Source organism: Poecilia reticulata, linkage group LG2 (assembly GCF_000633615.1).
Source record: "Poecilia reticulata strain Guanapo linkage group LG2, Guppy_female_1.0+MT, whole genome shotgun sequence".
In the NCBI taxonomy this organism is placed as follows: Eukaryota; Metazoa; Chordata; class Actinopteri; order Cyprinodontiformes; family Poeciliidae; genus Poecilia; species Poecilia reticulata.
The window spans coordinates 12,626,702-12,638,208 of NC_024332.1; the positions used below are offsets into that span (position 1 = coordinate 12,626,702).

Sequence of the window (11,507 nt, forward strand, 5' to 3'; positions counted from 1 at the left end):
CCCGCCTCTCACCCGGAACGTTAGCTGGAGATAGGCACCAGCACCTCCCAATCCCATTAAGGGACAAGGGTGTACAGAAAATGGATGGATGGACGGACGGATGGGCGGAGCCTGGTGCTGCAAGGTTGGAGACCTTGTCCTGTTAGGCGACGGGGCCTGGACAATACCCGTGTTAAACGAACGGCGGAGTCTGGTGACGACAGTCGCTTAAATTCCGTAACAAAAGTATGTTTTTACCTTTTTTTTWAATTTAAATTCAATCAAAATCTCTTTCTCTTTCTTACTGTTTATTCAATGTCACAGGCTGTTTTAATTTATTTATTTAATTATGTAAAGCTCCTTGAAATGCCTTGCTGCTGAAATGTGCTGTACAAATAAAATTTTATTGATTGATTGCKATAGCAGAAGCTAACCCAGGAGAATGAAGAGCGCTCCTCGTTTGTGAACGGCAGCTAAAAGCGAGCTAAGTAGCATCGGGCTACTGATATTTCAGATATTTCACTGACTGCATTTTATTTCAAGTATTTTATGGGAAAGACATAGGAAACTTTTCAGCAAATAGATCAGAATTAAACTCTACAAAACAAAACAAAAACAAGAATTGGTGAATTGCGAATATTAAAGTAGGAATACATTGAGATCCACTGTACTGTTAATAAAGAAGAAATATGTGTATGCATTGGTGTTTACATGATCATCGTTGTCACACAAAACAAGATATTAGCAAAATTTTTAAAAATGAGCCAGAAAAAAAGCAGAAATGGAAGATGGGAAAAATTTGGTACATACAGTTTATTTTGGTACTTCAGTTTTTCTACTTTAGTGAATTGAAAACAATAACATTTTTGGAGTATAAAGAAGTATAAATAACCTAAAATGCTAATATATTAATTGACTTTATTCAGGATGTTTATACAAAACACTTTCCCTTTTTTATCGCCGCCTTATTTCACAGCTCAAGATGTTACGCGCGCAGCAGGTGTGTGTGTGTGTGCGTGTGCGTGTGTGTGTGTGTTGTACACACACTCCTATATGCTGTTGGCCCATTTACCTTTTCCACAGCTTCCTCCAGGCTTGTTTTGCTCAGCACCAGAAAACATCACGTTCTACCCCTGAAGTAGCAGAGCCCATCCCCTTTTTTCCCACACTGCTTTGGAGCAAATAATACTTCTTTTTTTTTTTTTTCTAGTAACTTTTCTTACAAAAAGTGGAGCACAGAGGCTGAGACAGCAGAAGGTGCTGCTTGTTCTCCCACTGACAGAACACCAAAAAAAAAAAAAAAAAGACCCCAAGAAACCCTAAAAGATTTACACTCCTCCGCGGTCCAATTCCAGTGTCTCGTTTCAAGGAGGGTCCTCAGAAAGGAGAGAAGGGAGAAAGAGAGAATATTACCTATTTTTTTTCCTTCTACTTCTTCTTCTTCTTTTTTTTTTTTTAAATCATCACAGTTTTCCTGAGAGTTTCCAGCGATGTCTCTGAGAGGTGATGTTTGCGTGGTGACGGGAGCCTGTGGATTCCTGGGGAAGAGGCTCGTCCGGCTGCTGCTGGAAGAGGAGAAAGCGTCCGAGATCCGGCTGCTGGACAGAGACGTGCAGACGCAGGTTTTGGAGAGTCTGGAGGGTAAAAAGAAACAAAAAAAACTTTTCTTTTTTAAATTTCTCTTTTTTTTTTCTTCCATCACATACAGAATAATGCAAAAAGGTAGCTGCGGGATCACGGCGCTGTTCAGTCAAGTGTTTGCAATTAAACCCAGCGAGATGTTGCGATTGAAGATGTTTGCTTAATTAGACAGATGATTAATTCAAATGAGGTGCATTYGAGCATAAAGCAAGTCAAGTGGATCCAAGAGGGTAAAAAATAGAAAGCAGTGATGGAGGATAAAGTTGTCAGATCGGTTTGAGTGCAGGGGAGCAATGAGAGGGGGGGGTTTGAATCAAAATAAAATATCAGAAAATCAGTAAAAGCCGACACAACAGCAAACTCCCGGCGTGCAGTAAAAGCGCTAAGAGGCGACTTCACAGCACTCGGAAAGAGCAAGGACTCCAAAAGAGAACCAGATTTGATGGGCTTTATTTCCCGCGGCGTGGTATCAATAACGGATTTATAGAAAGTGGGGACAGCTCACACATGCAGGAATGCAGGAAGCAAAGGWTTGAATGCTTGCAAACTTGAGGCTTCCAGACAGTTTTCTGGATTAACATCAGACATAATCCTAGCAGGATTTTCAGGATCACATCATAAATCCCCAGTAAAAGACTACAGTTACAGGTTCGACCAAACAGTGCGGCAGAGCTGATAAATTAAGCATGAAAGGGTTTGTTTTTTTTTGTTTTCTTTTCTTCTTCCCTTTTTCTTTTTTGGCACCCACAGCTGCTGTATCCTAGAATCCAAAGAGAGTCGGTACCATCCGGGTCATTGTCACTGCGCTCGTTTAAAACCGAGTCACGAATCATATGTTTGGAGCCTCTTTGAGCTGCACGCACATTTTTGGCAGCGTCTGATAACATTTTTGATTTGTTTGTTTTTTCAAAGCAGCCTCGGTTATCTTTGCCCCATTAAATCCTGAATTTGGTTATAAAAGCCGGTCTTTTATGTCCGTCTGGTGTGAAAAAAACCCCCCAAAAAATCACAAGTGCAGGTATTTCATTAATTGAAAACATGCATTGATTTATAAACCGAAGCACATTCCAGCAAGAGGAGGCCCAGATTTATGAACCACCAAGTGGACAAACCTTGCCGTATTTCTCAGAGATAAAACCAAGGGTTGCGTAAAAAGGACTTATACGCACTCAACATATCGAGCAGGTACGGCTCCCTCCTCCACGTTCAGTCCGGTAGGTTTAGTTCTGAGTTAGCCAGACCTTAAAAGTAGATTAAAAATGCAAATAAATGCTGAGATTGCTTAAAAAGCACCAGAGTAATTACTTTTAAAACGTTTTCTCCAAATTTTTAGGGCTGATTATGTCCATGTTGTGAAGTTCACATTTACTTACTGTAAACCTTACCTTGCAAAAGTATTCATGCCTCCTCAGTTTTTTTRTTTTTTTCTCAAAGTTCATCCACAAACTTCAGGATGTTCTTCAAGGGTCAAAGTAGCACATGATGGTGATGAGAAGGGAAATAACAGAGTTATTTTTTATAAATATGTAAAAAAGTAAAAGTGACATCCATCTGCAGAAGTGATCTGATTTAGCTCMTTTCTTCTCCTAGCAAACTGTTTCCAGCTTGCCTGTTCTTGCCAAGGAAAGCAATTCCCACAGCATAATGCTTCTACCACTATGTTTCATAATGTGAATGAGGTTGTAGTTTTGCATTTTGACCAAAAGTTCTATTTCTTTCTTGCATCCTTTCCCACATCTTTAATACTTTCTGCTATATTACAGGGGCAGTATTGTGAAAAATCAGCTTTTTTCTAGCTTTACATCATGTTATAWTGTTATTCCTTCATCAAAAACATATCTGGAGTGTTGATTCTTTAATGCATGTCTGAGAAATCCTTTAATCTCTCGTGGCAGCCATTCAGCTGTAAAATACACCTGGGKGGACGTAGCTCTACCTTCTGGGATGGAGCTCCTCCTCTGAGCTGCGCTTTCTAAGCCGGATTACAGAACAGTCCTCCCCTGTGACTCCCCCACTCAGCTCCTTCAGACTAACCAGCAGAAATTAGCAAACACCTGCTGGAGCTGTGCACCAACTGAGCTCATAGACAGAGCTTAGTTGGTTTTATTTGATAACTCTGCACCAGTACAGCACACTGAAATACACCAGTAGCTTCACAAGCTTGGTCAAACATGTAAAAACCAACTGAGCTCGTTCTTAGAGAAACGCTGATAAAAATGATGTTAAAGGGTTAATAGAGGAGCCATGTTGTGGTGACTTCTTGAAGGTGGAGTTTCAGAGAGAGCAGGAGTTTCTTAAAGCAACAGAGTCCCAATTTCATTAAGTATCAAAGTCAAATTTCTCTTAAGACATTTGATGTACAGTATATAGCATTTTTATGGCAAGTGAAGCTAATGTAGCTAYTTGACTGTGTTAAAAACTGTGCTTGAAAAACACTAAAAACCGTCTCTTTAAAAACCAAAGGGCTAGACCAGATCATTTCAACCGCACGCTGATTGCCTGACTATAAACACTGCTTCCCAAAACCAGATTGCTAATCCCAATTAAGCTGCCTTGCAGTCACTGACTGTTTCATGAACGCTCTCTGCACAGAGGGAGAAACCACACACACCAGAGCGCTCTGCAAAATCTGTCCTTTATTTACAGAAATCACAGCATAAAGAGGCAAAAAGTCCCTCCCTTTCCCAAACGGGGGATCGGTTTGCAATCTGTTGGCAAATCACGAGCAGTCGTTCTGGGAAGATTCCACACGACGTCACATGGCTTTGACTTTCAAAGAGGTCATGGCTGACCACCTGTGGAATCAAAGACGGTGGACATTTACATCTGGATCTAGCAGGATGACAACAAAACTACATTCTCTCGATATAAATAGGTCATAATTATCACATTTTTATTTAGGGGAACATTTAAGACATAAGAAGACTTTTGCGAGGCATTTGAACCTAAATAAGGTGAACTATGTTCAGATAAACCAAAGGGAACCTTCAGAATGACGCTGTATCGACGTTACCTTCACCATCACTGCTGCATCCGTTCACTTTACCACTTTTAAACGCAGCTTACACTGAATAAGACAGACAATYAATGTTTAGAGTTCCCAACTTGGAAGATTTACCATCACTTTTAAAAAAAAAAAATCAACATATTTTCCCTGAATGTCTTTTGTTCTTCTAGGCCAAAGGCTCAAATTCATCAGTTAAAAATTAGAGATGCGCCRATCCGCCATTTTTCCAATACCGATATTTGAGGCCGATACCGATCTGATACAGAAAAACAACGTTGAATTGACTTGAAATGTTTCTTTTTTTAAAACACAGACATAAATGTACTRAATTACAAATTTATTTGATAACTCTGCACCAGTACAGCACACTGAAATACACCAGTAGCTTCACAAGCTTGGTCAAACATGTAAAAACAGCTTTAATTTGTTCAGTTGGTGCAATCAGCAAAATAACTAGTGGAATCTGGCAAAAACACCAGGTTGAGTATTTTGGTCAAACATTTAAAAAAAACTGCAACAAACCTTTCAAATCATTCAGAAAATGCAATTAGGAATTCTGAATATAATGTATAATAAATAAAACATTACATCACTCAGAGCACAAAGCATAGAGTTAGACTGAGTAGATCTGCCCTTATGAATCGGGCACATTGTTGCCGATAACAGATCTAGAATTTTTCAATACCTCGACTGATACCGATATTAAAATCGTGTTCATGCGTCTCCGTTCATTTCAGAGCACACAGAAAATATCAGCCACAATCATAAATGTGTTGACTGAAACAAAAACTTATGAAATYAATACTCTTTTTATTGTCTCTTGAGATTTGAGTAACATTGGTTCCTTCATATGATGGAAAGGTTTCTAGTCATGTGGCATCTGGTAGTTGCATTGTACAACCTCGCCTTAAGGTGTTAATACATTTACATTTGCATTTTCTCATGTTTTTAAGTTTGACTAAGAGGTCCAAGTTCCATCTCGTACTTGTGGAAAACGTCAACCTGTACGATTGTCTTTCAGACTGCAGAGGCGAGACAACACTGAGCGTCTTCGAGGGGGACATCAGAGACGGGGATTTCTTGAGAAAAGCCTTGCGTGGCGCATCGACCGTCTTCCACATCGCTTCCCTCATCGACGTTACCGAGTCAATGGAGTACAGTGAGATGTACGGAGTCAACGTCAAAGGTAAGACGTTTTATTCCAAACCGAGTAAAAGCTGACTTTATAAGTCATAAATAATCTCCACCAAGTGAGAAAGCGTTGACCCCAGATTTCTTCTGTTTTTGATTTAAATCACTACACTAATTTAAAATTTAACCTAAGACGACCTGATTAAATTCAAATAGCAGTTTTTGATTTCATGATTTATTATCCCCTAGATGTAACATCAAGATGTGGTGCCCTTGGTGTCACCGACATCCGATTGCTGAAAATGCAAAGCAGTCCAATGTCGTCACATTACCGCCATCACGTTTCGACTTTCGATAAAACTATTCCTTTACTGAAATGCTTCGCTGTTTTCCTCCCAAAATGTTCCACTTCGTCTTGCCAGTCCACTGAAAGTTTTCCCCAAAGTCTTGAGGATCATCAAGATATTTGTTGGCCAACTTTGAGATGGATCTTTGTGTTTTTGGGGATGGGGGAGTTTTGGCCTTGAACCTCGTATTCTTACAGTGGATCTGGAAAGAATTTGCAGCGCTTCACTTTTTCCCACACATTCCAATCTCTTTTCTCAAAATTTTACACACAAATACTGCATCGTCATGATAATGTGGAATATTTTTTGAGTGTTGTGCAAATCTGTTAAAATAGAAAAACCAAGAAATCACGTTTATGCCGGTTTTCTTGGTTTAATGCTTTGTTGATCCACCTTTGGCAGCAACTACAGTCTCAAGTCGACGATGCCATCGACTCAGTTCAGCTGAGTTCACCCATCTTTGGTCACTATTGCTCATTCTTCTTGGTGGTTCTACCCAATCTCCATTGGATGAGAGACGTCTGTTCACAGCCATTTTCAGATCTTTTTAGAGATGTTCAATTAGATTCAAGTCTGGACTCTGGCTTGGCCTCCCCCGGATGTCCACAGAGCGGTTCGATACTTTGGGTCGTTGTCCTTCACCTCAGGGAGAGTATTGGTCTGGTAATAAGCCAAACCGATTTTCCTCCAAACATGACGCCTAGCATTCACACCAAAGAGTTAAATCTTTGTCCCATCAGACCAGAGAATCGTGTTTCTCTTGATCTGAGTGTCCAGGTGTCTCTTGGTGAACTCCAGACAGGCGGCCATGTTCCTTCTAGTAAGGAGTGGCTTTCGTTTGACCGCGCTACCAAGCAGACCTGATTGGTGGATAGTAGCAGATATGGTTGTCCTTCTGGGAGGTTCTCCTCTCTCCCCATATGAATGCTGGAGCTCTGACAGAGAGAACCCATCAGGTTTTTGGTCACTTTCCTGACTAAAGCCCTTTGCAACCAATGGCTCAGTGTAGCCATCCAGCTCTAGGAAGAGTCCTGCTGGTTCCAAGCTTCTTCCATTGACCAATGATGGAGGCCRCCGAGCTCACTGGGAACTTTAGGTAGCAGAAATGCTTCTGGATCCTCCTCCACATGTGTGTTTTGAGACAATCCTGTCTAAAAGGTCTGCTGACTTTGATTTCATGCAGGACCTTGTATAAGCCTTTGTGTGCCTTCCCAAATCAAGTCCAATCAACTGAACTGACCACAGATGGACGCCATTTAAGCTGAAGAAACATCTCAAAGATAATCAGTGTTAACAGCTCAAATTTGAGGTTACAGACAAAGCCTGAGAATAGTTATGTAAATGCGATTAATTAGTTTTCTATTTTTAATCAATTTGAAAAACCTTTTTTAAAGAAATCGCATTGTCCTAATGGGGTATATGTGTGTAGATTTTGATGAAAGAGATTAATTTAACACAATTTGAAATAAGGCTGTAATGTGGAAAAAGTGAAGCGTTGTTAATGCTGCACCGCATGCCATTTTTCTTCAAAAATTTTTTAAGCCTGCATTATGTAAGGCAGTGGTTTCCAAACTTTTTCTGGGCCCCCCTATGGATTAGAAATGGCTGTCTGGTTGAACGACGCGGGGGGGGGGGAGAAATCGTCTCTTTTGGGGGCAAAATGAATGTACATGACTGAGCATAGACAACAACATTGGTGCCATACAGGCTACTTGTTAAGCTTAAGGTGCTGAATTGTCATTAGCTAGTCATCTTTTAGCTAACATAACCTCCATCCAACAGCTTTACTCAACTCAGTCGGTTAGTTTGGGGGAAAAACTGAAAAGTTTTTTGCGTTTTGCTGGTTTGCTGCCATGATTCTAACACACCTGCGTAGCTCAGTACACCAGCAGCAGGTCCCCTTCACTGCCGCACAGGTGTAAACCCAGCGCGAGTGTCGTAGCCTCATGTTGCATTTAAAAGGCGGCTCGGAAAAACAGGTTACCACATGTTAACAACGGATTAAACAGTTTTAACTGCTGATAAAAGTGACAGAGGAYACAGATATGGGACGTGTGGAAGCCCCTACTGTATCAAATTGACATAGGAATAACGGAGAGTTGGCCATTCTAAGGTAAAAACTGAGCGCATACAGCGTTCAGGTTTTTTTTTTTTTATCCAGACGGCTCCCTGCGCCCCACAGTTTGGGAACCCCTGATGTAAGGTGTTTTTCTTGGTTCTCTCGTGACACCTTGGATGATTCTCTTGAAATAATTAGGTAGGCCGGTCACTTCTGGGAGGATTTGCTATTGTTTCATGTATTCCTCTCCCTCTGTGGATAATGGTTCTGACTGATTCACCAGAGACCCAGCTTGATAAAAGCCAGCCATTTGTTCTGCTCTTCATTCAGAGGGTCTGAGGCGTGGACTCTGTTCAAAGTTTTAATGTTACCCAATCACTAGCATTTCTCCGTGAAGAATGTGAAACACAAGCTCGATGCTATAATGTTTACCGACAGTTGCCTGCGCTGTTAACAACCGTCCTCCACTGCAAAGAGAGAAGTGCCAATCCGAACGAGACGGCTGTTAATGTAGATTCAATATTTGGAAGCCAACACGGACTGAACGTCTTTGTTCACATCCTCCGCTCCTTTTCTGACCAGTCAATGACTTTTATTGTTAAACTCAACACTACCGGTCTGGCGGAGATCAAGCCTGGATATGTAGCTGGTAGTACAGAAACAAAAAAATGTAAATAACCACAGATAAATCATTAATTAGTAGGGGGAAATTATGTTTTGAGATTGTGGCAGATTGGTTTGCAAATAGCCAGCCATCACCTTCCTATCCAATTCTGCTCGATTCTCATCTCACTTCACTGCTCTGTCTGGGATTTCTCCCAGTGACTTGTATTTCTCCATCAGAATTTTGCCAATTCACACAGCAGAAGAAGTCGTAAACGATGATCAATTTTCTGCGCTGTTAGAATGGTAGTTTGCCTGTAGTTTTAGCAATGGCAGCAGAGGAAGTGAACGAAGCGTTCAGTCCGTGTTGGCCACGCCTCCAAATATTGATGTAGCATTAACAGCCGACTCATTCGGCTTGGCTCTTCTCTTTTCACAGTGGAGGACGGTTGTTTACAGCGCAGGCGATTTCCAGTAAGCTTTGTAAGCAATTGGGCGAAGATTAAAACTTCAACACAGCCCGCGCCTCCAGAAAGCAATCGTTTCTCAACAACCGAGAGTCCAGACCCTCTGGACGAAGCGAAGCGCAGAACAAGGATCTGGTTTTTAACAGGCTAGCTTGTTTGGATTAAAACACAATCTGAAAATTTAAGATTAGGCTATATTTGCCTTATAATCCATTGATTTTCTTTGACTATTTTCTTTCAACAGCAACAAGAAAATTGGCAGATGAGGAAAAGGGGGAAACTAATTAGTCGTTGACAGTTAACAGCTTAACTTGTGGTCTTCTGCGTTGCAGGAACTCAGCTGCTTTTGGAGACGTGTATCCAAGAGAACGTGGTCTCCTTCATCTACACCAGCACGGTGGAAGTGATGGGCCCAAACCCCCGAGGAGAGCCGATCATCAATGGCACCGAGGACACGGTCTACGACACCACCCTGAAGTTCAACTACAGCAAGACCAAAAAGGAGGCGGAGGACAGAACCCTTCAGGCCGACGGTGAGACGCTCCAAAACGGAGGCCGCCTCTCCACCTGCGCCCTCAGGCCCACCTACATCTACGGGGACGGCTGCCGCTTCCTGCTGTGCCACATGGGCGACGGCATACGAAACAAGAACGTCCTCTTCCGCATGTCCGTGCCGGAGGCCCATGTGAACCCGGTCTACGTGGGCAACGCAGCCTTTGCTCACCTCCAGGCGGCCCGCAGCCTCAAAGATCCACAAAAAAGAAACGCGGTCGGAGGGAGGTTTTACTACCTCTCCGACGACACCCCGCCTATGAGTTACTCGGACTTCAACCACGTTTTGATGTCTCCCCTCGGCTTCAGCATTCAGGACAAACTCGTGCTGCCGCTTCGCCTCTTCTACATCCTGTGTTTTCTCCTGGAGGCGCTCTGCACGATCCTGCGACCGTTTGTCCGCATCGTGCCGCCGATGAACCGGCAGCTGCTCACCTTGTTGAACACTTCGTTCACCTTCTCCTACGAGAAAGCCAAGCGGGACCTGGGCTACGTCCCCCGCTACAGCTGGGAGGAAGCGCGCCGACGCACCACCGAATGGCTCGCCTCACAGCTGCCAGCGGAGAGGGAAAAAATTATGTCCAGCTAATAAATTACAGTCTTAAAACTGGAAAACACGTTCCAGAATAACCCAAAACTGCATGCAGTGGCTGAAGCTGCAGTGTGAAGGAGCTGCTCAGAAGTAAATTAATTACATCTGGCTTATTTTAAACACGCAGTCGCTCAAATTAACTCACGCAAGGTCCTTCACCGTTATTGGCACCCCTTGCAAAGAGGAACCCAAAAGCTTTAAAATAGATTGTGAAGGAGACTTGCTGACCTTTAAAAGCCACACGCTTGATTTATTTTCTTCTCTTCGCTCTTTCTTTTGGTTTCTCTCTTCAGTTCTTTCTCTAAAATAAATCAGTTCCATTTGTTTTAGCCGTTAGATTGTGCCAATCATTGTGAAAAAGCAATTCATGTATTTTTTGTTGTTGTTAAATAATGTTAACCTCAGTTAAATCTAATTTACAGTAATAGTTGGGAGGAGATTCATCACCAATTATTAGAAGTATTTATTTCCTAACACGCTCCGGCTCTGCTGCATAAAAATAACCAAATTAAAATGTGAAATTTTCAGGGTAAATTATCTTTCTGCGACAAGAAGGACGTCACACGCCGTCTTTCACTGTGTATGCGTATCAATAAATACGTAGTGCTGTTTAAGTTGGGTGATGAACATCTATGAAGAATCATGCACTTAAAAACAGAGTTTTATTCCAGTTGTCATTCTAATAAAAGTAACATGGAATATTAGTTTTTCTCATGGTGCATTTTCTGTTTTCCTCATCATTTTGGTGAAAGTCGGTCTTTGATGGATTTATTCATTTTCTTGTCAAAATGTCTTTTTTATTTATTTTTTATTTTTCTTGCCATATTGAGATCATTCAAATGTGTAAACTGTTGTGTTGATTGTGTTACACTAATACTGGAAAATATTTACAGGGAAACAGTGACCCAAGTATCCAAAAATATAACACAATGCATCATGAAGGTATAATTATTATTAATCAATAAAATTAACCATTTCAATCATGAGTAAAATACAAACCTACAGATGAATTCAAATAATAAGCTTTTATAGTGTTTTATGAGTTGTGATTGGTTGATTATTGGCTGTATGTTTAAATGAGAAAGTCAGAAATAACTTTAAGATTATAGTTTGTATTTGTTTAGATTCC

The 11,507-nt window shown here is 41.4% G+C and overlaps 1 protein-coding gene across 1 annotated transcript; it reads left to right on the forward strand.

The window, feature by feature from the left end:
* The first annotated feature begins 1,221 nt into the window (after positions 1-1,221).
* On the forward strand, positions 1,222-11,308 carry hsd3b1 (hydroxy-delta-5-steroid dehydrogenase, 3 beta- and steroid delta-isomerase 1). The gene is made up of 3 exons (XM_008431393.2): positions 1,222-1,620; positions 5,649-5,813; positions 9,567-11,308. The coding sequence occupies exons 1-3, from the start codon at positions 1,470-1,472 to the stop codon at positions 10,373-10,375; spliced, it is 1,125 nt and encodes a 374-aa protein (XP_008429615.1). The 5' UTR covers positions 1,222-1,469; the 3' UTR covers positions 10,376-11,308.
* The last annotated feature ends 199 nt before the right edge of the window (positions 11,309-11,507 follow it).

Coding starts and splice junctions, on each gene's coding strand:
- hsd3b1 (XM_008431393.2), top strand. CDS start 1,470: ATGTCTCTGAGAGGTGATGTTTGCGTGGTGACGGGAGCCTGTGGATTC. Junction 1,621..5,648: donor GGTTTTGGAGAGTCTGGAGG/GTAAAAAGAAAC, acceptor ATTGTCTTTCAG/ACTGCAGAGGCGAGACAACA. Junction 5,814..9,566: donor GTACGGAGTCAACGTCAAAG/GTAAGACGTTTT, acceptor TCTGCGTTGCAG/GAACTCAGCTGCTTTTGGAG.